Source organism: Antechinus flavipes, chromosome 5 (genome assembly GCF_016432865.1).
Source record: "Antechinus flavipes isolate AdamAnt ecotype Samford, QLD, Australia chromosome 5, AdamAnt_v2, whole genome shotgun sequence".
In the NCBI taxonomy this organism is placed as follows: domain Eukaryota; kingdom Metazoa; phylum Chordata; class Mammalia; order Dasyuromorphia; family Dasyuridae; genus Antechinus; species Antechinus flavipes.
In genome coordinates this window covers 173,055,654-173,081,502 of record NC_067402.1, presented here as the reverse complement: position 1 = coordinate 173,081,502, position 25,849 = coordinate 173,055,654, and the positions used below count along the sequence as shown (strand labels likewise).

At 31.6% G+C, this 25,849-nt stretch overlaps 1 protein-coding gene across 1 annotated transcript in view; it reads right to left on the bottom strand.

The window, feature by feature from the left end:
• ITPR2 (inositol 1,4,5-trisphosphate receptor type 2) overlaps positions 1-25,849 on the bottom strand; it is a 521,149-nt gene that overhangs the window by 71,406 nt on the left and 423,894 nt on the right. Inside the window, exons 48-52 of the mRNA XM_051963211.1 lie at positions 21,479-21,604; positions 16,252-16,427; positions 9,012-9,176; positions 8,242-8,437; positions 1,132-1,224 (exon numbers count right to left, since the gene is read on the bottom strand). Coding sequence (XP_051819171.1) covers positions 1,132-1,224; positions 8,242-8,437; positions 9,012-9,176; positions 16,252-16,427; positions 21,479-21,604 — 756 coding nt within the window. The remainder of the gene's footprint in view (positions 1-1,131; positions 1,225-8,241; positions 8,438-9,011; positions 9,177-16,251; positions 16,428-21,478; positions 21,605-25,849) is intronic.

Here is a 25,849-nt window from a genome sequence, read left to right as displayed (position 1 = left end):
CAATATCCATTTTGACAGTCTAACCTAGATGAGAAAACTGATGATTACAAGTATTAAATGACATGTCTAAAATCACACATCTACTTTCCAACTGACGTGATTATGATACAAGTGAAACACAAGGTTGTTTCTGCTGCTATTGACCCATGTTGATAATAAAATTATGTACTTCAATCCATTTTGCACCAGCTGAAACACTGAGACTAAGTAAATATAGACAGGAATGCATTCTATTTTCAGTAAAGTAGAAGGAATCAACTGAACTGTTCTGCTCCACTAGTCATGAATACATATAACTGTTAGTAAAGCTAAATTTCCAATGCTATTCCTGTGTGAGATTCCATTGCTTGTTTCTGATACTTAGAGCCCTGTTCTCTGCACATTTCTAAGAAAGTATTTCAAATTCTTTTAAATAAAAAATGATAATAACATCTTATATTTATCTAACCTCTTATAATTTACTACAAATCCATCTCAGATAAATTTTCTAATTTGGTCATCATAATATGTAAACAATTTATAAGTATTATATACATTTTTACAGATCAATCCTTAGGGATATTACACTTCTAGATGGTTATATTGCTACTAAGTGGTTAAGAGGGCTAGATCTTAAATATCTATCTAAACAGTGATGGAAAAGAGAATCGGCTAAATGCCTAAGCCCTTAGTCTTTACTCAAAATCTTGACATGAAGTGCTCCAAATCACCCATTTTTTGTCTTCTTTTTATGTGTGTGTGTATATATACATATATAGAAACATCTATAAGCATCTACTTGATTAAGTTGGAAAGCTGACTCAGATAAATTATTAAGTCAACTTTTGCAAGCTAAATAATAACCATCATTTGATCAGCTCCTACTTTTAAAAACTGCTACTTTTTCAAATCCCATAGGTCAAGAGAGAAGAATATAACCTTTCTCCTTTCTGATAGTTTTTCACTGGCTAGAGGAAAATTTTAAAGTCTGCTGATTTCTGCCTCTTTCATGTCTGTTCTCCCTATTTCTTCCATTTTAACATATCATAAAATGACTGTACATGATCATTCTGTAAAAATAACATTTATCATATAAATAAAAATGCAGAGATATCAAGCTCTTTTGTTATACCAGTCCTCCCTTTTACTAACCTGTACTTGAAATTGGAATTGTGGTTGAGCAATTCTCCTTAGCACATGTTCCCATGATCGAAGTTAGAGTCATTGTAGGAACTTCAGTGCTATCTGTCATAATAGAAAACAAAAAATGATATAGAGACAAAAGTCAGAAGTGATATGTAACTCATTAATGGATTATATTAGTGTATATCTAGAACAAATCACATCATCTTTTCCCCAAAACACAAAACTATTCTTAATCTCACTACTACTGTTGAAAACACTGTTATTCTCCTGTTTATCTAGATCATTTTCAGTGTCATTCTCAGCTCCTCACTCTGACTGATCTCATCTCACATATCCAGTTATAAGTCTTGTCATTTTTACCTTCAAACATCTTTCCTTTAGTCCTCTTTTCTCCACTCACACAGTATCACCCACCTACCCACTCATCCAGTTTAGGCATTCATCACCTCCCATTTCGGCTATCTTAAAAGCTTTTTAACTGTTCTCCTTGCTCCAAGTCTCCCTATTCTAATCCCTTGTCCAACATAGCTATTGAAGTAATTTTCCTAAAGTATAGGTCTAATAACTCAATATTCACAAAGCATTTATTAATTACTTATTCTGTGCCAAGTACTTGCTAAAAGCACATTAGATTCAAGTGATTCCCTATTACTACCATGATCAAATATAAAGTGCTTTCTTTAACATTTAAGTTCTAGGTACCATGACCTCTTCCTCCTTTTACAATCTTCTTATACTTTACTTCACCTACTCAACCATCAAGCTAAACTGGCTTGCTTATTGCTCCTCCTGCTTTTACTTGCATACATGGAATGCTCTCTCTCTCTCCTCACCTCTGCCTCTTATAATTTCTGGGTCCCTCAAAGCTCAGCCAAAGATTGTATATACCCAACCAATTTCTGAATGAGGCCTCTAAATCTTCTTAGCTGCTAGATCCATCTACTCTATTTACCTTCCATTTACGTGGTATATGCATATTTGTATGTGTATGTATATAAATAGATAGATATAGCTATGTATATGTATATCTATCTATCTAATGCTATATATATAGATAGATAGATAGATAGATAGATAGATAGATAGGATCTATACATAGGAAATTGTCAGTAAATAGGAATGGTTTTGTCTTAATGGAAATAAAATACATATGAGCATAAATTATCTCATTCTATCACTTTCATTTTGAAAACTATAAAAATAACATTGGGAAAGAGGAAAAGATCCTTTCTTTACTTCTGTATTTATTGGGAAAATTTTTTAGTATTTTCTTACTACAAGTAATCTTAGTTATGGGTATTACACACATATATACATATCTGCAAATTGACATTAAAATTTTAAATATTTTAATATTTTACATTAATATTAAAACTTCTTTAAATAGATATACACATACACCTACATATCTATATGCTGTCTCCTCTCATTAGATTTCTGAGGGTAGAAGCTGGTTTTTATCTTTTGCTGTGTCCTCAGTACTTAGTATTATGTCTAGCACAGCATATATGCTTGATATTAATAAGCACATATTAATTGTATTATTAATATTATATTATTACATAGTAAAATTATCTGTAACAAAATAATATAACAATAATATTAATATTAATACATAAACTGGTTTCTGGTTGACAGAATTTAGAGTACAAAATATTGGTCTGGGTTATCTATTTCTTAAAAGCTTAATTTAAAATGAAAGAAAAATACAAGCGACAAACTAAATAAACAAACCAATCTATTGAAAAAGGAAATAAATTCATATGTAATCTTATAGGTGGAAAAGACCTTAGAAGTCATTGAGTACCTATTGAATCCCACCTACTATATCCTTAACTTGTAGCTATATTTACTGTGAATACTTCCAATATGTCTAATACTCATAAAATAGCTGAGTTCATTTTGAGGCAGCAGTTTTTTAATTATGCTTTTCCTTACATTGATGATTGTTCTTATGTAGCTTAATTTTAATTCCAGAAGACCACATTCACAACTTTTTTTCTATTATTTCCTTTGACATTCTGGATTTTTTGTTCCTTTACAGGAATTTTGTTATTTTATCTAATGCTATAAAACACACGTATGATTGTCTGACTAGAATAATATTAAATCTATAAATAAATTAATTTATGTAACATTATATTTTCATTAAATTTGCATGGTCCATCCTTAAGTAATGAATACCCAATCAATTTCATATCTCTTTTAAATACTCTTTTCTCCAGGTTAATTAATTTCAATTATTCTTTACATGATTCTTGATCATTGCTTTAAGCTCCAATTTGTCAAATTTCCTTTTAAAGTAAAATGATTAGAACTAGCAAAATAGTACAGATACAATCTGATCATTAAAAAGTACAATTGGACTGCTTTTTCCCCCTTTACCTCCAATACATATGTATAATAATGCAGCTTAAGATCTAATTATCATTATTCCACTAATCATATTGAGTAATAACAAGTTAGAAGGTAACTTGTACTATGAAATCTTTTTTCATGTGAGTTACTATCAATCCAGAGGTTTTCCCATCTATCTGTAAAGCAACAATGATTTTTATACCCAGAATAATAGGCAGGAAATAATAGGAGGAGGGAAAGGATTTCAAAACAGAAATCCTAGGGCTCTGGCATAAAAGTTGAGGCAAGTTATCCTTAAAAATTACTGAGTAACTTCCAGTCCCATCCAAGAAGCATTTTTAAGTGTCTTCTATGTTTTTAAGGCACTGTGCTAAACAATGAGGAAAAAACACTCCCTGTCTTCCAGGAACTTGCATTCTCTTTGGGAGAGAGAGTGGAGGAGACAGTACTATTCCATATAAACAGATAGGTATAGACATAACTTTAAGAAGTAAATGGTCTATCTAGAGGGATTTTTAAAAAGCTTGCCATAAACATGAGCTAAAAGGAAGAAGCAAGCTTCAGAGATTAAAGAAGTTAGGAATTCTGGGTGGAAGAGGTAAGGAAGGTATGCATGAAATTCATGTATCATGGCCTCAAGAAGAGATGCCATTATTTGAATAGAAAAGAGAAAAAAAAGGTTAATATAAAAGGAAATTAGAACTTAGTCTTCTCTCTCCATAACTTTTTTGAGTCACTAATAATTTTAATTTTTTCAGAAATTGTGGCACACTAAGATTTATAACAATCTCTTGTTCTATAGACTTTAGTCAAGATTTACCATTACTTCAGTAAAGAGTATAATAATCAACTGTTAGTGTTCTACTATCTCTGTGACTTTCCTTTCCTTATCTACCACTCTATGGTTTATTTGAATATAATTGAGAACAGGGGCAGTATCTATATTTCATATTTGAACCTGCAGGTTTAAGCACCTACAGATGTATTTTCTTTCATTCTGTCAATCAGACAGTCATAGGTGGTGGTAAATGCCTTTGGCAAGTATACTTCTTTAAGTTTTTTAAACTTTCCCTGACAATAATTATCACTTTTTTAAAAATCACTTAATAAATATCCAGAACATAAAATTGACATTGGCTTTATTCAATTAATCCTACTTAAATTTTTAAGGGCAAAAATGTAATAATTCATAAGCTTAGAAAAAAATTCTTGGTGTTTAAAAGATAAATTATGGAATTCTGATATTAAAGCAATAAAACCTATTTCTTGGTGCTAAAATATACTGAGAAAAATGTCTGAAGACTGTCTTACTGAAATCATTGAGGGACAAAAGTCCTATTATTAATAAGCTTCACTGAAGCATAAATTTGGTAGATCACTAAATGATTTCTTAATTCTAAAATTCTATGATTCTAAGATTATCCTCGCTGCCTCTCAATAGGCCATATAGGAACTGATGAACAAGTTCTTGGCTTACTATCCTGGCTGGAGAATTAATGCAGAAGATGGCCTGAAGCAAAAATACTTCTGAGGAATCCCTCTTCCCACTGAACCTTCCATGTTTCTCATGTGGTCAACCAAGAGTAGCAACAGAGGGATCTGATTTTGTGCGAGGAATAGGTATCATTTGGAAGCTATAGCTCACCACCTAGTCCTGGTTCACAAATCCTGAATGGACAGAGGTGGGAAATTACATTTAAGGGTGATTTTAGATAATCATCTATTTGAAGCCCTAGGATACTTACTGAGCAAGGAGAAAGTACAGAAGTACCAAGCAGCTGATGAGTGGAGCAAAGTGTGTGTCAGAGGAGGGGTGGAGAGTTGGGAGGTTCTGTCAGTTTCAGTCCCCAGCCCCAAGCCTGAGGCTTGAATAATCAGGAGGTCAGGAATCTCAGCCTAAGGGGAATCCCACAGTTTGTGCATTCTGAACTTGAAAAGCTTCTAGGTGACTAATTCCAACTGTAACCTATTAGATTTTCTCCTCTAATATTTTCTGATTCTTCTCTCTAATGATGGTTTCCTTGGAGATTGGATCTCAAAGCATCTCATATTCCTCCCATGTTGGACCTATAGAAGATAGTTCATATTCATAATATATCTCAGATCTCAAGTGGATCTGAGATGTGATCTAAATGAAGATCATCTCCAAAGATGCATATTCATCATACATTTCTGCCCATGTGACTCTTGAACTTTTAAAAGTTCACCTGATGTTAAGTGAAATGAGCAGAACCAGGAGATCATTATATACCTCAACAACGATATTGTTTGAGGATGTATTCTGATGGAAGTGGATTTCTTCGACAAAGAGATCTAACTCAGTTTCAATTGATCAAGGATGGACAGAAGCAGCTACACCCAAAGAAAGGACACTGGGAAATGAATATAAACTGCTTGCATTTTTGTTTTTCTTCCCGGGTTATTTATACCTTCTGAATCCATTTCTACCTGTGCAACAAGAGAACTGTTCAGTTCTGCACACATATATTGTACCTAGGATATACTGCAACATATTTAACATCTAAAGGACTGCTTGCCATCTGGGGGAGAGGGTGGAGGGAGGGGAAAAATCGGAACAGAAGAGAGTGCAAGGGATAATGTTGTAAAAAATTACCTTGGCATGGGTTCGGTCAATAAAAACTTATTTAAAAAAAAAAAGTTCACATGCCAAGGGGTTTCTTCATTTTCTATTGGTATAACAAAGGTATCATAGCAACACATTTCTTTCTTTCTTTTTTCTTCCTTCTATCTTTTTCTCCCTCCTTCCAAGCCTCCCCACCCTTTTTCTTTCTTTTCTTTCTTCTTTCCCTACTTTCTCTTCTTCCATCTCTTTTCTTTACCTCCTTCCCTTCCTTTCTCCTTCCTATCTTCTTCCTTTCTTTTTTCCATTTATTAAAAACATTATTCTCAAAAAGGTCTCACAAAACCCTTTGGACCAGCATACCAAAAAATCCCATAAAAGAAAAATGGTTAAAAACCCTTGGAACAATAATATGCCATATTTTAAACAATAGGCATTTTCCACTCAGTCTTCTCATATAAAGGATAAGGAAAAATTATTTTTATTGGTTCTAGATCTTTTCCAGGAAGCTCTTCAAAGTTCTTGGTCTTGATTTAATCAACAAAATATCATGTCTTCTATAAACTAAAAGTTCTAGAAAATTTATAAAAAATCTTTCCTCAAGTATATGTCTCCTTTCATGCCTTATCTGATATTAATGATTATCAAAGTTATCTCCTTTCTAGATTAGAATAATGAAGTTCACTTAAAGTTACTGCCACATCTACATAAGAAATGACATATATTTAAATCCACCCTAGTCATCTTTCTCAGCTCCCTCCCACTTGAATCACCTGAACTCTATTCCCTTTGCTCTGACAGGTAAGCTTACACTTCATCTTGCCGAGAGCCAGCCTTACACATCACTTCTTGGCCATTTCTCTTCTTACTATTTTACTTGGTAATCTCCATGAGTAAAATTAGCTACCAAGTGTAAACTTTATTTTCTCCAATCAGATGATTCCCAGATCTTTAAATCTATCACTACTTTTTAGGGTGAGTTCATGTCTGCTGCTTATTTAGTATCATCTTCCTCCTCCTCCTCCTCTTTATCATCCTAACTAGCATTAAAATAGTGCTTTAAGGTTTGCAGAATATATATATATATATATATATATATATATATATATACACACACATACACACACACACACACACACACATATATGTATTAACCTATTTGATCCCTCTAGAAATTCAATAAGATTGGTGATGTTATATCCCCCTTTTGTAGGTGAGAAAAACCAAGACACAAAGAGGTTAAATTGGCTTGCCCAGGATCATATAATCATAAGTATTCTAAGATACTTACTAGTCAAATTCACTTTATCCAAAACAGAACTAATTATCTTTTCTCTCAAACTCTCTTCCCCATTTCCTGATTGAATATCCCACTATCCTCTCCAATCACCGAGGTTCAAATCTTAAAATCATCCTTGACATCTCTCACACTAAGTCCATATATTCAATTTTATTGCTAAGTCTTTGTTTCTACCCTCACAGCATATCTCATATATGTCCCCTTTTCTCCATTCACACCTCTTACACACAAGTTCTCATTATCTTACACCTGGACTATAGCTTTTCCTGTCTTAAGTTTCTCCTCACTCCAAACCATTCTCTACTGAGTTGTCAAAGTAATTTTCCTAATATGTAAGTCTGACCAAGTCACCAATGGCCCCCTGTTATTTCCAAGTAATAATATGATATGTTTTGTTTGACATTTAAATCCCTTAACAACTTTGTCCCTTCCTCAGTTTCCAGTGTTCTTACACATCACTTCTCTCTATGAAGTCCATATGGCTTTCTTACTGTTCCTTGTATAGACACTTGATCCAACTTCTGAAAATGAGGTAGACTCACTTCTTCCAGACTCATGGTCTAAGTCCCTCTGCCTATCTATGTCTGCCTGCACTAGTCCTTTCTTCTATCTCTCTTTAGCTTTCTCTCCTCTACCTTCTCTCTTTGTGCTTCTTTTGTTTTCTTTTTCTCTTTCCTTCTCCTTCTCTCTGTCATTATCTTTATACAGAGAAGCAGAGTCTATCATGGTAGCAATCTTTCGGCAGTGAATAAATCCATTTCCAGAGAAATAAAAGACAAAAAATTTACCCATTAGCTTTTATCTATAATACAGTTAACAAGCTACAAAGGAGTAATATTCTTCCATTAGAAGAGTGATTTAGTGGTAAAAGAAATACCCATAATAGGTGTTCTGTTTTTCAGTCTATCCACCTCCATAATAAAGTCATCTTTCAAAAACAGGAATCCAATAATGGAGAACAAGTAGACGAGGATGAGAGCAAGGACTGCAGTCAGAATAATGGAGCGACCATTTCGGGTGACACTCTTTATAACATTGAGCAAAGTCTCCTCTCTGTACACTAAATCAAAAAGCTAAAAACATAATAGAATAAGAAAAATAAATAAACATAAGAATAGCATACAAACAGAAGTTGGTATTATCCTAGTTAATACTAGGAAAAGTACTGACCCAAAATATCATATATAGGAAAGTGTAAGAATTTTTTTTTTCCTTTAAGGATAAATTTTTATGATAATATACTAAATTGCTTTGATAACCCATCCAGTTAATTGGAAAAATATAAAACTATAATAATATTAATCAAACACCAAATAAATTCAGCACAAAGAAGTAAAGTACTGTATTACTTAGAATTAAATAGTTATAACTTCTATAGTGGTTTCTAGGAGAAAAAGACCAAAATGAAAATAAAAACTCCAATAAAAAATTCCATGAGTATTCATGATTTGGATAAATGATCAAGCCCTGACAAAAAAGAAATAGAAACTGTTGACATAGAAGCTGATAACTTATATGTACATGATATAGGGATATATGTACATATAAACTGATATGTATAGATACATAGATATCATAGGCATATGTGTAAATAAGAAAATATTATGTACAAAAACAAGACACTATCTTTTTTCGATAGATACTTACCAAGAAACTGTAGAAAAACTCATGGACAAAAAGACCCAGCATACAGACCAAGACATATGCTACATGGTACAGAAAGGCCATGTCCATGATAACTGCTCGGTACCCACGAGTAAATGTTCCACGATTTCCAACAAAGCTCACGAGAAATACTATTTTATTACAAAGCTAAAGAGGAAGAAAAAAAGATCTATTGTATTCTATAGATAGGAAAATATTACAAAAGGTAAATTCATCACTTAATGACTATCATTTTATCATCTTATTTATCTTTATATAACTTCTTTAAAAATGCTCATATATAAATACTAACATATCATATATGTACAAATATATCTCATATTCTTTACAACTTCACATTTATAAGTGATATATAACACATTCATATATTTCACTTGCAATAAGCTCGAAGGAGCTGCCTATTTTTTTTTATTCCAGAATTTATTATGTTGAAAATTGTTTTCAATAAATAAGTACAGTATTACATTATTTGGACTTCAAAATCTATATGCCTGGTATACTGTTAAATGTTAAAGGTTCATTGATTGACAACCCTAGTGTCCTATATGACATAATAAAAATACCTATTCATTGAACAATTAATAAATATATAATATTGGTAAAAATGTGAATTCTTTGAATTTATGGAAAAGATAGCTTTTTCCTTGAAGACTTCTTTGACCCCTTCCTGAAAATTATTTTTTCCTCCTTGTATTAGATAAAGCACTTTCTTTAGATTTCTCCTTTGTCTTTATATTTTACCATATGGCAAACATACTGATAAATGTGTGTCTCTCACCTTCCCCCATAATATTATAGGGCAAGCTAATTAGAAGAAAAAATGTACCATTTTTCTTCTTTGACTAATAAAAGCTAGCATTTATATAGCACTTTAAAGTTTGCATACAGTATCTCATTTTATCCTCACAACAACCTTGGGAGATAGGTACTATTATTATCCCCAATTTACTTATGAGGAAATAGGCTGAAGACAGTAGTAAAATGATTTGTTCAAGATCACAGCACTGAGAAGTACCTCAGGTTTGATATGAATTAGAGTCTTGCTGACTACAGATCCAATACTCTATCCATTGCCAAAATCTTTTGTTATTAATTAATCAATAAGTACTTAATAAGTACTTTATGTACCAGACATTATGCTAAGTAACAGGGACACAAAGACAGAAAGGAAATTTCTCCTACATTCAAGAAGTTTATGTTCTAATGGGGAAAACTATATGTATGTGTATATGTGTGTGCGTGTGTACATATATGTGTGTATAAAAATATATACATATTTATATGTGCATATATACACGTATGTATATATGTATACATATATATGTACAAATATCTATATATATAGTTTAAATTTATTCCAATTCAATTTAACATTTATTAAATATGTACTATATATAATGAGAGAGACACAGTGACATAGTGAACAGAGAGCCAGCTTTTGTCTCCCTGACACACACTAGCTGAATGACCATGGACAACTCATTTAAATTCTATATCTCAGTCTTCTAAGATTATTAATGATGGTGAATTTTCAATCCTTATTGGTAAAAAAAAAAGTTTCCATATTGAGAGTTTTGCATATATAAATCACATTTCTGAACCTTTACCTCTCTTCTGACTTCCAAGCCCCCTAGAAAAATACACAAGGCAGAGTGAGTAATAGTTTCTAGAGGTGGTTAGGTTGTGCAGTTTTGTTAAATCATTTGTAATTGTTCAGTCATGACTGATTCTTTGTCACCACATGGAGGTTTCTTGGCAAAGATAATGGAGTGCTTTGCTATTCCCTTTTCCAATGGATTAAGCCAAATAGAGGTTAAATGACTTGCTCAGTTAACTTCAGATCTTCCTAACTCTTGGTCCAGCACTCTCTCCACTGAGTCACCTCGCTGCCTTGTTAATATTAAAGTGCTACATAACTGTTGTCATCACAGTACCAGTATCATCATTATTAAATGCTAATACTTATCATTCATTTCCCAATGGCTATTTCTCAGGAATCATTTGCAACAAGAAAGTCAAATTTTTTTTAGGACACAGCAATATAGTAATTCTCACAAACTGACATAACACCTCACAAACATCCCTGCTATGACCAAGGCAAAAAAAGTATAACTCCATCTTTTCCTATCTCTCTTACATATCTATTCATTCAAGGTTGCTTATGATATTTTTATTCATAAGCAGGTACTAAACTGAGAAAAGCAAAATAAAATCTTTTTAAAACTTCAAGAACTCTTCTAAACCAAGGGACACTGTCAATACAAAGTTATTATTAAATAAAATAAAATTTAAAAAATAAATAAATAAACCAAGGGACAACAAAATTGTTAATTAAAAGTTAATTATAATTAACATTAATTTTATTAGATTAAGGACATATATGAGATATTTTTATTATAAAAATAGCTGTGTAATAGCTGTGTAAAGCACATTTATGTCCATTTTATAGGACTCATAAAAGAGATAGTATGGTAGAAACAGTAATGACATAAGAATCAGATTTAGGTTTTTAATCCAAGCTGTGCCCCTTAGTTGTTGTTTCCTTTAATAAGCTTATTGAATTCCCTGGGTCTTTTTATTCTTCTTTACAAAATAAGGGGAATAATAATTTTTAAGGTTCCTATCAGGTCAAAGACTCGTCTTTTTTCTATGCAAGCTCAATAATGATGGGAAATTTTGAAATTACTTAAGGGCATAATGCCATTTTCTCAGGAGAAATTCTTTAAACAAGCTATTTTAAGAGTAAGAACATAAATTAATGGGTATATTTGTATAAGAAAGAATCCCTGAAGTAATGTTATATGCAATTCAATACTTCAAGATGGTAGATGAAAATTCAGAAATAAGTCATAAAATGTATAATAGTATCTCTATCAGTTTTCATAAAAATGCAAAAAGCTAAGGAAAATAGAAACCCTGTATATAATTTGTGAAATATGAGGTCCCACAAAAGATGGAGAATAGTAGCATTTGTTTTTATTAACCAGAATATTAGTCTTCAAACAAATAACTAACTACATGCATCACTCTAATTCTCTACTAGTGTCCTCCAATATCTCCTTGTGACCTGGAGGTCAGCTTATGAAGCCTGTGAAGAAAGCTGTAGATAAAAATCTCAAAGTAGGTACAGAGACACAATAAAATAGCAGTGAGAATCTCATCCTTCCAAACACCTGCTATGGTTTCCACTGAAAAGCACTGACAAAGATCTGACATGCTTTTATGCTATTTTAATCTTCAAACAGAAGAGATAGCAGTGAGCGAATTACTAGTCTGGACCTAAATCTAAGTAATACTGAAGAAAAAGTGACTGGGACACAAATGATGAATACTTTGGGGGAAACTGATCATTCATCTCAAAACTTGTAATAAAGAAATGGGAAGGAAAATGGGTATATCTGAATTCAAGGAAAATGTTCAAATAATTTAAAGAAAGGATAGCTAGGTTATAAAAGGACTCAAATTATATGGGAGAAATTTCCTCAAGATGTCTAGTATGTTTACAAGAATAAAATTCTGAACACATGAATAATTTAAATGTTGAAAAAGACCAAGTTATAGTTAAAATATACAAAAGATAAAGGTAAGGGGAGATAACTGATGGTTAAAAATAAATACTATAATTTTGATAATGGTAATGTAAGAATGAAAAGTTCATAATGAGCTAGAGTAAGTGATGAATGCAAAGAACAAAAACAAAAAAAAAGTTTTTTAAACATGTTAGAGAGTTAATTATGTGGGAATGTCTTCTAAATACATATGGATATTTGAAGACTATCACCCATTCATAAATCCTTGCATTTAAATTAATAGATATTTGTTAAGCAAGTCTTTCTAAATTACTCATAAAAATTTTTAGAACTTTTTAAAAAATGAATTTTAAATATAATTTCTAATTTCAATTATAAGAAGAAAGGCTTATGGGAGGCAGAGTAAAGGGGGGAGTAATATTTCAGAAGACAGATGAAAATAAAAGATATTAATGAAACAAACAACAACGAAGCACTAAAAAATAAAAAATAGTCTTGTAGAAAAGAAAGAATATAGAAATAATTTCATGATTGACTAATTTAAACCTCCATGTACCTTCTGGATCCAACATTCAACAATAATAGTATTAAAAGTCAAAATTTTATTAAATGCCATTATTCTAGCTGATTGGAAATTGAACTGTTTCTACCATATGTTATCCAAAAGACTCAAATTTGGGTCAGAGATTTGTAGAACTCTGATTCGGAAGGCATAGACAAGGCAATATTGTTATTCTCAATGTATAGATGAGAGATTTAAATTTTTTTTATCTCAAGAAAGGAGAAGTGACTTGCCTAATATCACTTAGTAAGTTTATAGGCAGTAGAGGTCAGATAATATATTTACAATGTTTCCCATTTCCAAGTACAGTACACTGATTTCTCCACTCTGCTATTGATAACTCTTCTCACATTCTGGTTTTCTTTTCATAAACTAGCAAAAATTACACAATGATGTTAAACTTATTAGTTTCATTTACAACAACCAATATAGATTTATGACTATGTTGAAACTTTAGGGCTATCAAAACGAAAAAAAAAATTACGTATTTCGATTTTTGCTAAAGTTTACATTTTTCCTGTCTCCCCATAGAGGGGAAAATGTATTTTTCATGATTAGAACATTGTCAGTGATATAACTTCTTTAATTTAACAAGGTTTTGCTCTAATTTTTTAATAATTAATATTAGAAATATGAAAATGATCTTTGATGCTTAACTTTACCTTATTTCTAGTGTTCAGTTAGCGATCCCTGCTAATTTCTACCTTGGCAAAATCTTTCATTTATTGCCTTCCTCTCTATTTCCGCCAGCTCCAACCTTGCCAGGGATCCTCATTACTTGTCTGGATTTCTGCAATAATCTTAGTAATGATCTCAATATTTATTTTCTCCTCTATCCAATTCTATATTTTAAATGCTAGCTAGAATAACTTTTTCATGTCACATCTCTACTCAAAAATTAAATTGTTCTCTATAGAGTAAAACTGAAATTCCTTTTACCAGTATTCAATGCCTTCTAGAACATGCCATTATGCTATTATTCTAGCCTTATCTTATTCATTTTCAACATCACTCTATAGTCTTGTGAAATTAGACTATTTTTGGCTTTTTAAACAGGTCTTCCTACCTTTTTGCATTTGTTTAACATGCTTACATTGTTTGTAATATGTTTATTCCTTCTTTCATATGTTAAATTAGTTTTAATCCTTCAAAACTCAAACCCTTCAAAAATCTACAATCCTTTTGACTAGTAAAGACCATCTCCCACCAGATCTCATGTAGTATTTTATCCTCAATATTTCTAATGTATTCATTATATAATATTGCATATCACAAATATCCAATTTTGTTTTTTCCTTCTACATGACAATAAACTCTACAAAAGAAGAGATTTTTTTTCATCCAAAATTCAAATCCAGCAGGTAGATGGTACAGTGGATAGAGCACCATCCCTGAAGTCAGGAGAACCTGAGTTCAAATGTTCAAATAGGGCCTCAGACACTTAACATTTATTAGTTGTGTGAACCCAGGCAAATCACTTGCCTAGCCAAAAAAAAAAAAAAAAAAAAAAAAAAAATTCAAATCTTTCCCAAAGTCTAGAACATAAATAACTAGATATTTTTTTTAAATGTATGAAGAATGCTAAGTAAAGTCAATCCTGGGAAGGATGTCTATGACCATTTGCTATTGTCTCCCTTTTCCTAGAAGGAAAACATATTACTAATTGTGAAAACAAAAGAATGAACAAATTAAATCAAAAAGTAAAATACCCATTAAAGCTTAAAACTGTACTAAGTCTTTTGGGATATCCTATGTATCAGTATATATTAGCATTAAAACTTTCCTTTAAATTAATATAAATTTAAAAAGTAATTATAACCCAACAACAACAATCAATTTTGGTGGCTAGCACAAAAAACAATCATTCTGCTTCAGAAGCAATTTACTTCTACTTAGTTCTGAAAGATGCTATTCAGTCTGGATATATAAATCTGGATGACAGGAAAAAAAACTACCAAAAGATCAGCAATGAAGTTGGATGAAAGACAGAATATATTCTACCAAAGGATGCTAGATGGATCACATAGAATGAAGAGCAAAAATAAGGTCTTGTACAAACACAAATAGCTAATGGAGATGCCCAAAATTGGTGGGATTCACCAACAGAGAAGCTTTTCATATAGAGATAGTTAGCGTGGAATCATTGGTGGTAATATGGATAGAGCAATAAAATCTGGAAGATCTAACTTCAAATGCTGCCTCGGTTAGTAGTGACTTTGGTCAAGTTGCTTAATCTCTGTTTTGCCTCAATCTCTTTATCTGCAAAATGGGGATAAAGAACTACATTTATCTCATAGAGCTGTTGTGAGCATCAAAACAATTTATTTTTTAAGTGTTTAACAGAATGCCTGGAACATAGTAGGTACTTTATAAATGCTTATTCCCTCCATCCTCCCTTCTGTCATTAGGTAATTTTATGTTTGAATAATATTGAATTGCATTAATCTAAGTAAATGATGATAAATGAATTAATATTGTATAAAATCTTTACCTTCCAGACTTGAAAGATAAGTTGTTCTGATGATTGCTTAATTGTTCTCTTTTATTATGTGATATACCACATATGCTACATTGTGACTGTACTTCAGACCAAAAAATAATAGAAATAGTTGCTTTAAGTCAGAACCATGGTTCATCCAGCCTGGACCTTGGTTGCCAAAAATAACCCTAAAGGACATGCTGTAAGAATACATGACAGCTTTTTTTGGATATTTTGGATATCCAACTCTATTTTGAATCCATTTATAATTCCTGTCAATACTCTTGGAGAGTTCCATAAATTTATTTCCTACTATATGAAACAGGTATAAATTCACCTTGCTCAAATTTTACCTTCAGCTTTTCTAGGTGGAAAATTTTAAATTGCATGATTTGTTAATTGATTTGTAATCAGTTAAATTATGACAACCTGCTTATTTTTCTTATTATGTGGGTAAAGTGTATCAAGTCCTAAAACTATAATGAAAATAATTGAGTCTTTTAAAATAGCTTTATTTTCTGGTAATATAGATTCCAAATGAATAAAAGCTCATTATATGTTATATATCAAAGCAAAGACTTGCATTTTTACAGTAATATTTGCTTAATTTGTAATATCATAAGTTAAAGTATTAATATTGTAAGTACTTACATTAGCAGCCCCAAGAAGTATCAATGTAGGCCCAAGTCCTATTGTATAAATAGATCTGAGCATTATGGACACAAGAAATGGTCGAATACCAAAAGGTTTGGGGAAGACAAAAAGCATGGCTGTACAGACTGAAACTGCTATCCAAAGGAGGACCGAGAACAATGGAGATAGTGTACCTGTAAGACAGAACATTTTTTAAACTAAGAAAGAAACAAGATGGTATTATTTCATTTACTATCCTATTTTTAATATATTAGATTCAATCAAAACATAGAACACTTTCATAATAATTTCAATCAATACTCTGTTAAAGAAGAAATTTTTAAGAACAATTTCTATTCATTCCAATTTATAAGATAAAAATTAATTTCATGCTGTTAGCATTCATTGGTTAATGAACCTTCTCCTAGGTCAAAGAATTGCTCAAATGAGACATTTTGCTTTTCTATAAAAATGATTTATTAAATCTTTCTGTTATATCTCTTACTAAGAGATTTAATTTCAATCTCAAAATTAATGACAAATATGTGATCCATCTGATATGTGCTATATAGTTATATATTCTTTTTTCTCTAATTATGAAACCTAATTATAGATGGCAAAGGAGGACCCAACATGCAGAATTCTACTTCTTTAATAAAATATGTATGGAAATGATGGAAATGTAATGTTTCTTTCTTAAAGTGAGAAAGATCTAATATTTGTGAAGTTACTTGATCCAATTTAAGCCTTGCAGAACTATGAAATGTTTTACCATAAAGATCAAAAGTGTCAGCTGACTTTTAAAAAAGGGTCACAAATTGAATTTATTATTGTTAGTGTCCTAAAATAGTGGTTTTAATATTTATATTTTTCCTTTGAAATCAGTATAATCAATTCTTTAATGTTTGAATATGTGAAAAACATTGATGTACTGATGTAAGAGAACTCCCTCAGAGTGATAGTTTAACTGTCTTCATAAAACGGTAGAAATATATTAGAGGACAGCATTTATACCTCAGACACGTGGCTAAAAGTTGAAGTGGTCAATGGAAAAACCAAGAAGCCTGAGACCTTGTGCTTGTTTTCCCTTGGCAAAAGTTCCATGACCATTCTATCTCTCTTGGTTATAACTCTGCTTACTGTTTTAAAATCTTTGTTTCTACATAGTTAAGTTTTATAAAAGTTTGCACTATCACTGAAACCTTGGCATTATCGGGGTTTCTGATACCAACGCTATCTAAACCTTTATTCTGAAGTGAGTTTTAATACTTCCAGGCAGTAGGAGAGAGAATTTTGTTAGCTGTAAAATAATCTAATAAGTTAACAACATCAGTTTAGATTTTTAAAATAATGTTTTAAATTATTTCATTATTTTAGTCATAAAATGAAACAACTTCCTGGGAGTTAAATCTCTCTATTGCTTTTTACAGGAAAAATTCAGTTTTGGGAAGAGGGATCTCCATTGTCTTTCAAAAAAAAAAAAAAACTATGATATGATCTGATCATGTTTAATTTGGGGGGCCAGGAAAAAGTTAAATTGGTACTACAATCATCATAGTCCCCTGTTGTTCTGAAGAGTGCCAATTTATGCTAATTATGAGTATTAGCTTCTTAATATGTATACATAAAACAAGACATAATTCATACATACAGCAATTCAATTTTACATTCATTGAGTTCATTGAGTATCCAAGCTTTGACTAGTTTAAAGTGCCTCAAGAGGGAATGATCCCCAGAGATTGTCAAGCTCAAGTGGTTAGATAAGTACTTAACTCCAGGAATGTTTTAGAGGGCATTTATTGGTCAAAGATAAAATGGACTAGCTGACCAAGCAATTTCAATGATAGTATATCATTCAACATGATAAAGATCAGAATAGTTATGATATCTTTATCAAAGGAAAACTACTCCAAGGCCTTTAGGTTGACCGCCTTAGTTTATAGACATGAATCTAAGGTATGTTTGCTGCCTGCTTCATGTACTTCAACATGTCAGTAAAATTAACACCTAAACCTCAGATACTATTCCTAACATTTGCTGAGGGGAGACAGAGAACCAGGCACCAAAGCTCTTGCATTAGCATTTTTCTCTGCTTCCTTTTGCATATGTGAATATAACTGTGTAACCAAAATTTTAGTCATTCAAGCTCCAGAATCCTGCCCCTTCCCCCAAAATAATCTCATACAAGATTTCTAAGCAGAGGCCTCATGACCATTTTTTAAACATATGTTGAAGAGGGATTTTTGTAAAGTACAGGCTGACCTCAATGGCCTTCCTTTCATCTCTTGAGTTTATTTAATTCAGGTGATTTGGTCTTTCAGTAAACCCTTAAAGATGTAATTATTCTCTCAAGTACTTCTAATTTGACAATATCTTTGACTCTTTTGAGTCTTTTAAGATAATAAATTTGCTATACATTGTAAGTCATAAGACATACTTATTTATTCCCTTATTTGGCATTATTGTTATATATATGTTTCCCTCAAAAAAATCCCAGTTAAAATGATATTTATAAACTATAGAACAATATCCCTCTGAAGAAACAGTTTTTATTAGCTTTAAAACATTTAAAAGTGAAATAACTTTTATGTTTTCCTTCAAATCTTCAATATAAGACATTTTAAAATAATATAATATTTTTGGAATTCTTCTTTTCCCCATGCCTATACTATATTTGTGTGATCACACTAGCAGCTTATCATTTCACTCATATTAACATCTAACAAATTACCTTAACAACTACAAAGTTATACATACACTGTTTTGTTTATCTACTGCAGAAAAATGTAATCCAGGTCAATCAGGACTTGTACAATATGTACAATTTTCCTAAAGAATACATCCAATCATATCTCACACACACACACACACACACACACACACACACACACATACACACACCATTGAATAAACTTTAGGCATTCACTATTGTCTTTAGATCCATAACCAAATTTCAGAGCCTTTAAAACCTAGCCCTCCCCAACCCTTTCCTCTGTTAAATAGTTCCTATTTATCCTATATGATTTATTTTGTATATATTTATTGGCATGTTAGCTCTGCCATTAGAAGCTAAGTTCCTTTAAGGCAGATATTCTCTGTAACCCCAGTTCTTAGCATAGTGCCTGACACATAGTAGGAGCTTAAAAATTATTTATTGGGGTTTCCAAAGGTATCTTCACTAATGGCTCTCTGCCTAAGCCAGAAACAACTGCTGTTTTAGGAGTGTACCATAATATCAATTCTGCCTCTTTACTCCTTCTATTCACAGTCTTCTATCCTTGAATTACAGATGGACCTCATTTAGCCTTCTATCCCTTCATCTCCTAAGCCATCTCTGCTACATTTATCTTATTCCTTAGGATTTCTACCTTCTCTAGAAGAAGTATTTGCTGAGTAAGCTGTTACTTTATTCAAAGAATTCTTTTATAGCTTTCTTATTTATACAAACACTCTGTTTTGACAGCTCCTTACATTCTTTGTCAGGAAATAGAGTGAAGAAAGATACAAGGCAAAGAAATTGTGGTGGTAAGGTTAGTAGTGGGTTTGAGTAAGGGAGCCTATATGTCTATGTGGTATTTATTGCGTCTAGACATTTATATACTACAACACACACACACATTCATATACACAACATAGTGTACATATGGAATATTAAATTCAAATCCATTAAACAATGAAAATGTTAGCAGTAACTTTTTTTTCCCAGAACTGAAAAATTTTCCTTTTTTCTGAAATGAATAACTTTAATTTTTAATATTTTTATTTCCTCAGCTATATGTAAAGTAATTGTTTATATTTATTTTTAAAACTTTTGGTTCCACTATTAGTAGGCTGATTTCAGAAAAACCTGGAATGACTTACATGAACTGATGATAAATAAAGTGAGTAGAACCAAGAAAAGATTGTGCACAGTAACAAGAAGATTATGTGATGATCAAATGTGGACTTGGCTCTTTTCAACAATGAAGTGATTCAGACCAATTGCAATAGACTTGTTATGGAGAGAGCTATTTACATTCAGGAAGAGGTCTATTGGGACTGAATGTGGATCAAACAATGCTTTTCACTTTTTGTTGTTGTTGTTTTTCTTGCTTGTTTTTTTCTTTCTCGTTTTTCCCCTTTTGATCTGATTTTCTTATGCAGCATGATGAATGTGGAAATATGTTTAAAAGAATTGTACATGTTTAACCAATACTGTATTACTTGCTATCTAGGGAAAGGAGGAGGGGAAGAGGGAAAGAGAAAAATTTGGAAAACATTGTTTGCAAGGGTGAATGTTTAACTTTCATTTATTTTGAAAATTTTCTCCCTTTTTCCCAACCCTTATCCCATTTAAGAAAGCACATGTGAAGTTACGCAAAACATTTCCAGAAAAATCAGGTTATGGAAGAAAAAATAGATCTCCCCCTACTCCCATCCTCCCAAAAAAACTTTTAAGAAAAATACAATTAAAAGAAGAGTATATTTCAATCTGTATTCTGACACAATCAGTTCTTTCTCTTATGGATAGCATTTTTCATCTTAAGTCTTTCAGAGTAGGCACAGATCACTGTATTGCTAAGAATAAGCAGTCATTCACAGCTGATTGTCCCACAACATTGCTATTACTTTATACACTGTACATTTTATTTTGCTTGAGTTCACGGACGACTTTCCAGGTTTTTCTCAAAACATCCTGCTCATCATTTCCCATAAAACAACAATATTCCATCATAATCACATATAACAATTTATTCAGCCATTTCCCTAATTGATTGGCATCCCCTCAATTTCCAATTCTTTGATTTAAGACAGCTGCTATAGATGTGTTTGTACATATAGTCCTTTTTTAAAAAATCTTTTTTGGGATTCTGGTATTATTAGGTCAAAAGATATGCATCATTTTATAGCTGTCTGAGTAATCACTCATCAATTGGGGAAAAGCTCTTTCTTATATTTAAATTTGACTCAGTTCCCTATATATTTGAAAAATGAGGCCTTCATAAGAGAAATCCACTTCAAAATTCTTTTCCCAGTTACTATTGCTAACTCTATGCCCCTTGTTTTTCTGATTTTATCTCCTTTTACCCTGAGCCTCCTCAAGAATGTTTTGCTACTAACCATCCCACCCCCAAAATGCCCTTTCTTTTATCAACCTCCCCCTTCCTATTTCCCTTTCTCCTACTACTTTCCTGCAGAGTAAGATATTTTCATACTCATATTGAGTGTGGAAACATTTTCTATTTAAAGAAATATAAATACTTACCTTCATCTCCATCATCTCCAAATGGGTAGAAAAGAGCAACAGCTAAATTGATGAATACAGCCAAATTGAATGAAATGCTCCCCCAGAGAGATATGTGTCTAGAGAACCAGAACAGTGCAGGGTTATCTAGAAAGGGCAAAATTATTTGTTACAAAGGCTATCTTTTACTTGGGAGGAGGAGATAAAGAAAGAGGTTAGAGACATGGGAGGTAGAGTTAATAGTGAAGCAAAAAAAAAAGAAAAAGTGTCAATGAAACTTTTTTTTAAATTTACATGTCAGCAATTAGAAAGAAGATCAGAAGGGGACATAGACAAAAACAAGATTGAGTTTCTTTATTACCATGTTTAATTTCTACTTTATACAACAGAAGTTTATGGTTTCATGATTTTCTTTTCTATTCTTTGTATATGATTTAAGTTCATAAAAATTAAATTCATGTAAAAATAAGAATGGCATCATATATAAAATCATAACTACCACTATCTTCTTCAATATAATTATTGTTCTCATATTCAATGAAGTATAGATATAAATGGTACTGGGACAATTCACTTTCCAACTACACTCTTAAGTTTAATGTTTACAGACTATTATACATAAAATGATTTTTAATTGATCGAAAGTATTGTTTTATAGATTCCTTTTCATGTCACTAAAATATCCTTAGAACAAATTCCACTAGCAAACAGGAAAATGGTGATAAATTTGCACTTCATTTCCATTTGCTATAGTTTTGTTTTCTGAGGGCTTTTAATTTCATATCGATATGGAGTTAGGAATACATAAGTTCAAATCCAGCCTCAGACACTTAACTAGCCATGTGGTCCTAAGCAAGTCACTTGACTGTTTGGCACAGTTTCCTCAACTGTAAAATGCAAATAATATTACCTCCCTTATTGGGTTGTCGTGAGGATAAAATGAGAATATGTTAAAAGCATCTAACATCTATGCAAAACCAGTTTTAATATAAACAACTGGAATTATATGTTGAATTGTAAGAGATTTGACAAAAACTTGTATAATATAAACAAAACATAGGGCCCGTAACACTAAGGAAACAATAGAAAAATGAACAGTTCCAGAAGAAAAGATTCATAGATATTCATATTGGATGTCACAAAGGGGAAAGGAGCAAGTATTTTTAAAGACCTACTATGTGTTGGGCACTACTATGTGCTTTACAAATATCTCATTTTATTCTCACAACAACCTTTGAGGTAGGTAATGTTATTATCCACATTTTTTTCATTGAGGAAAGTGTGTCAAACAGGTTAAGTGATTTGCTCAGAATCACACAGCTAGTAAATAGCTGAAACTGGGTTCGAACTCATGTCTTCCTAATTCTAAATCCAGCACTTCTCACTGCCAAATTTTAACAAGTCAAAAACCTGTAATAATCAAGATTGATAATAGGTACATGACATCGTATTTGTCACATATTGTTTGTCTCTAGATCAAGTTTTTGAAAGCACTAAGATCTAATTATAGAATAGACTCTCCATGAGTGACACCCACATAAATTTAGACCCAAATACATTGATAAGGAAGAATTGAATAAATGGCTGATTCATGCAATTTGTTTGTGGGAATGAAGGATTTTATGGTGTTAACTCAACAAAAGTCATTACTACCAGGAACTATAGAATTTATCCTTAAGGCTTTCAGACTTACTGATCAAATTAAATTGTGCAAGGAAAAGCTAGAGACAGTGTAATAAATCATAGCAGGCTATACGTATACTGTCTACTGTATTTTAATACTTGGCAAAACATGATCTGATAACTGAAACTACATATCAAAAACTTACTGTATTTTTAGACAAGTCATCCTATAGAATTAAAAAAATAATACAAAGAATTCAATCAGTTAAATTTTTCTGGAATCAAAATAATTGGTACCCATCATCACCAGACAAAATGTTGATTCCCAAAAATTAGAGAGAACAACATTTAAAATAAGTATTACTAGGGCAGCTAGGTGGCTCAGTGGATAGAGCACCAGCTCTGAAGTCAGGAGGACCGGAGTTCAAACCTGGCCTCAGACACTTAACACTTCCTAGCTGTGTGAGCCTAGGCAAGTCACAACCCCAAATGCCTCAGTAAAAAATAAATAAATAGATAAATAAGTATTACCCTCTCTCAATACTCAATCTCCCCAACTTACGTGAAACAAAGCTTTCAAATGATAGGTAGACAAACATTCAAGTTCTTACTGTAAGCACCATGCTAAGTTGAATATATAAAGGCACAAATACAAAACAAAACAGATCAAAAATATCAATCCCTGTTTTCTTGAAGCTCGCAATCTAATAGGGGGAAATCATGAAAATTATTATCATGCAAAAAAAAATCTCAGAGAGAAGGCACTAAGCTCAAGAGGACTGGAAAAGGATGTGAAATGTGAAAGAATTCTGGAAAAATGTGACTCTATAGCTGAAACTTGAAGGAAGTCAAGAAAGCAGAAAGAGTTAGAAATATGTAGGGAAAGAGTTTCCAGGAATGGCGGGAATGGGCGAGAGGGTAGAGGGAGGACAGCCAATGAGAATACAAATTATAGAGACATGGCTAAGAATATAAAAATAAAGTGGGAACAGGATGAGATACACACCTATACATACATATATATATATATATCTGCTTTCTTGTCTCCTACTGGAGTAGTTATAAGAATGCTTTCAGAGAACCTATATAGAATGAATTTGACTTCTAATGCTTTATTAAATATAAAAATAAAACTGTTTTTTAACCCACTTATGTAATAGTTCATAGAAAAAGAAATATTGAAGTACAAGGAGCTTTGAACTAGAACTATTTCTATCTGAACCACATCAAAAAGATGACAAGTAGATAATAATAATAATAATAATATCCCTGGATATAGTTTATGAAAAGTGAAACAAAAAGACCATCCATATCTAAGATCTATATGAACTCAAACAGCAATATATCAACAGAGAAAATGAATTAATACAATGGATGAATCATGCCATTGTTCACAGAAATGAATGCATTTATTATAGTGATATAAAACCAGTCTTTACTACCTGAAATTATAGAAAGATCATTTGCAGAGACCTGGATTTATTGATCTATGGAGATATTTTAGTGAAATGAGATATTGTGCTACATATTACTGAAGCCTACTATCTATTTAGTAACTAGAAAGATCAAATGAAGTGATTAGAATGATACGTCAAAATATTATCCTTCATAAACTAGGAGATGATGATCAGCAGTTAAGGTACAAATTTTATGAAATTCTTTTTAAAAAAATCAACAAATTTTATCAGAACCAAAATATCAACACAGACAAAATTGTTATCTTCAACTGATTCCATATAAAACTGATCCATAAAAAAAAAATTGCTAGCAAAATGTCCAGCACATAGTAGATACTTAATAAAAGCTACCCTTTCTCTCCCACTTCCCTCGTCATGTACTAAAAGTGTCTATGAATCTTCTTTTCCCCTTTGTTTTTTCATAGTTTCCTAATGTTACAGATCCTATGTTTTGTTAATATTATACAATCTTTCATCAAGACTCTTGCAATTCAACTTACAATTCTAAATGTTTTTATTAGTACTGGTATTGCATAGGTGTTGGTTACTTTAAACATGTTTTTCTAATTCAGGTTTGGTTTCAAAATACAAATAAGTATCTTAATGTGTGGACATTAAAAATATTTATATTGTGTTATGTATATGTATAAATATGCATATGTACATGGATATATTCATAAATGTAACAAGATATTTGGAGTTGGACTCCTTAATTTAGAAACCACATTTAGAGAAATTCCATTTAAGATAGATTAAAAACAAATCTAAAGCTAGGCAGTACTATAATGGTCTTAAATTATCTTCCTGAAAAATGTCAAATTTAATATGAATTGTCTTGATATTATTGTACTGGTGGCATGATTTAAATAGAAGGTATGCTTTGAATAGAAAACAGTTTTCTATGGCCAAATACTACATTTCCACTCTACTTTATCTATTTGCCATATATAAATAAAACTAGTATAGACCTGAGACAAAGAATTTGTAAAAATAAACAATGGTACTACATATGTTATAGTGCTTTTGGACAGTTTAATCAATAATTATAGAAATAATAATAAGTTGCTTTTGACATGCCCTGGGAATTTTTGGCACACAATTATTTTGTTCCTTGGTCAATTTTTTAAAATGTATTTATAGATTTTTAATGCAATACCAGCATAGACATTTTTTATTATTTATAAAAATCCAATCACCTTGGTCTTTATAAGTGACCTCTCAAGTCTAAAAGCATGCCTCCACCTCATTTCCTAGCCAATAACTCCAATAATATTACTTAATATCTAGCTATTGATCTATTAGGATATCGTAT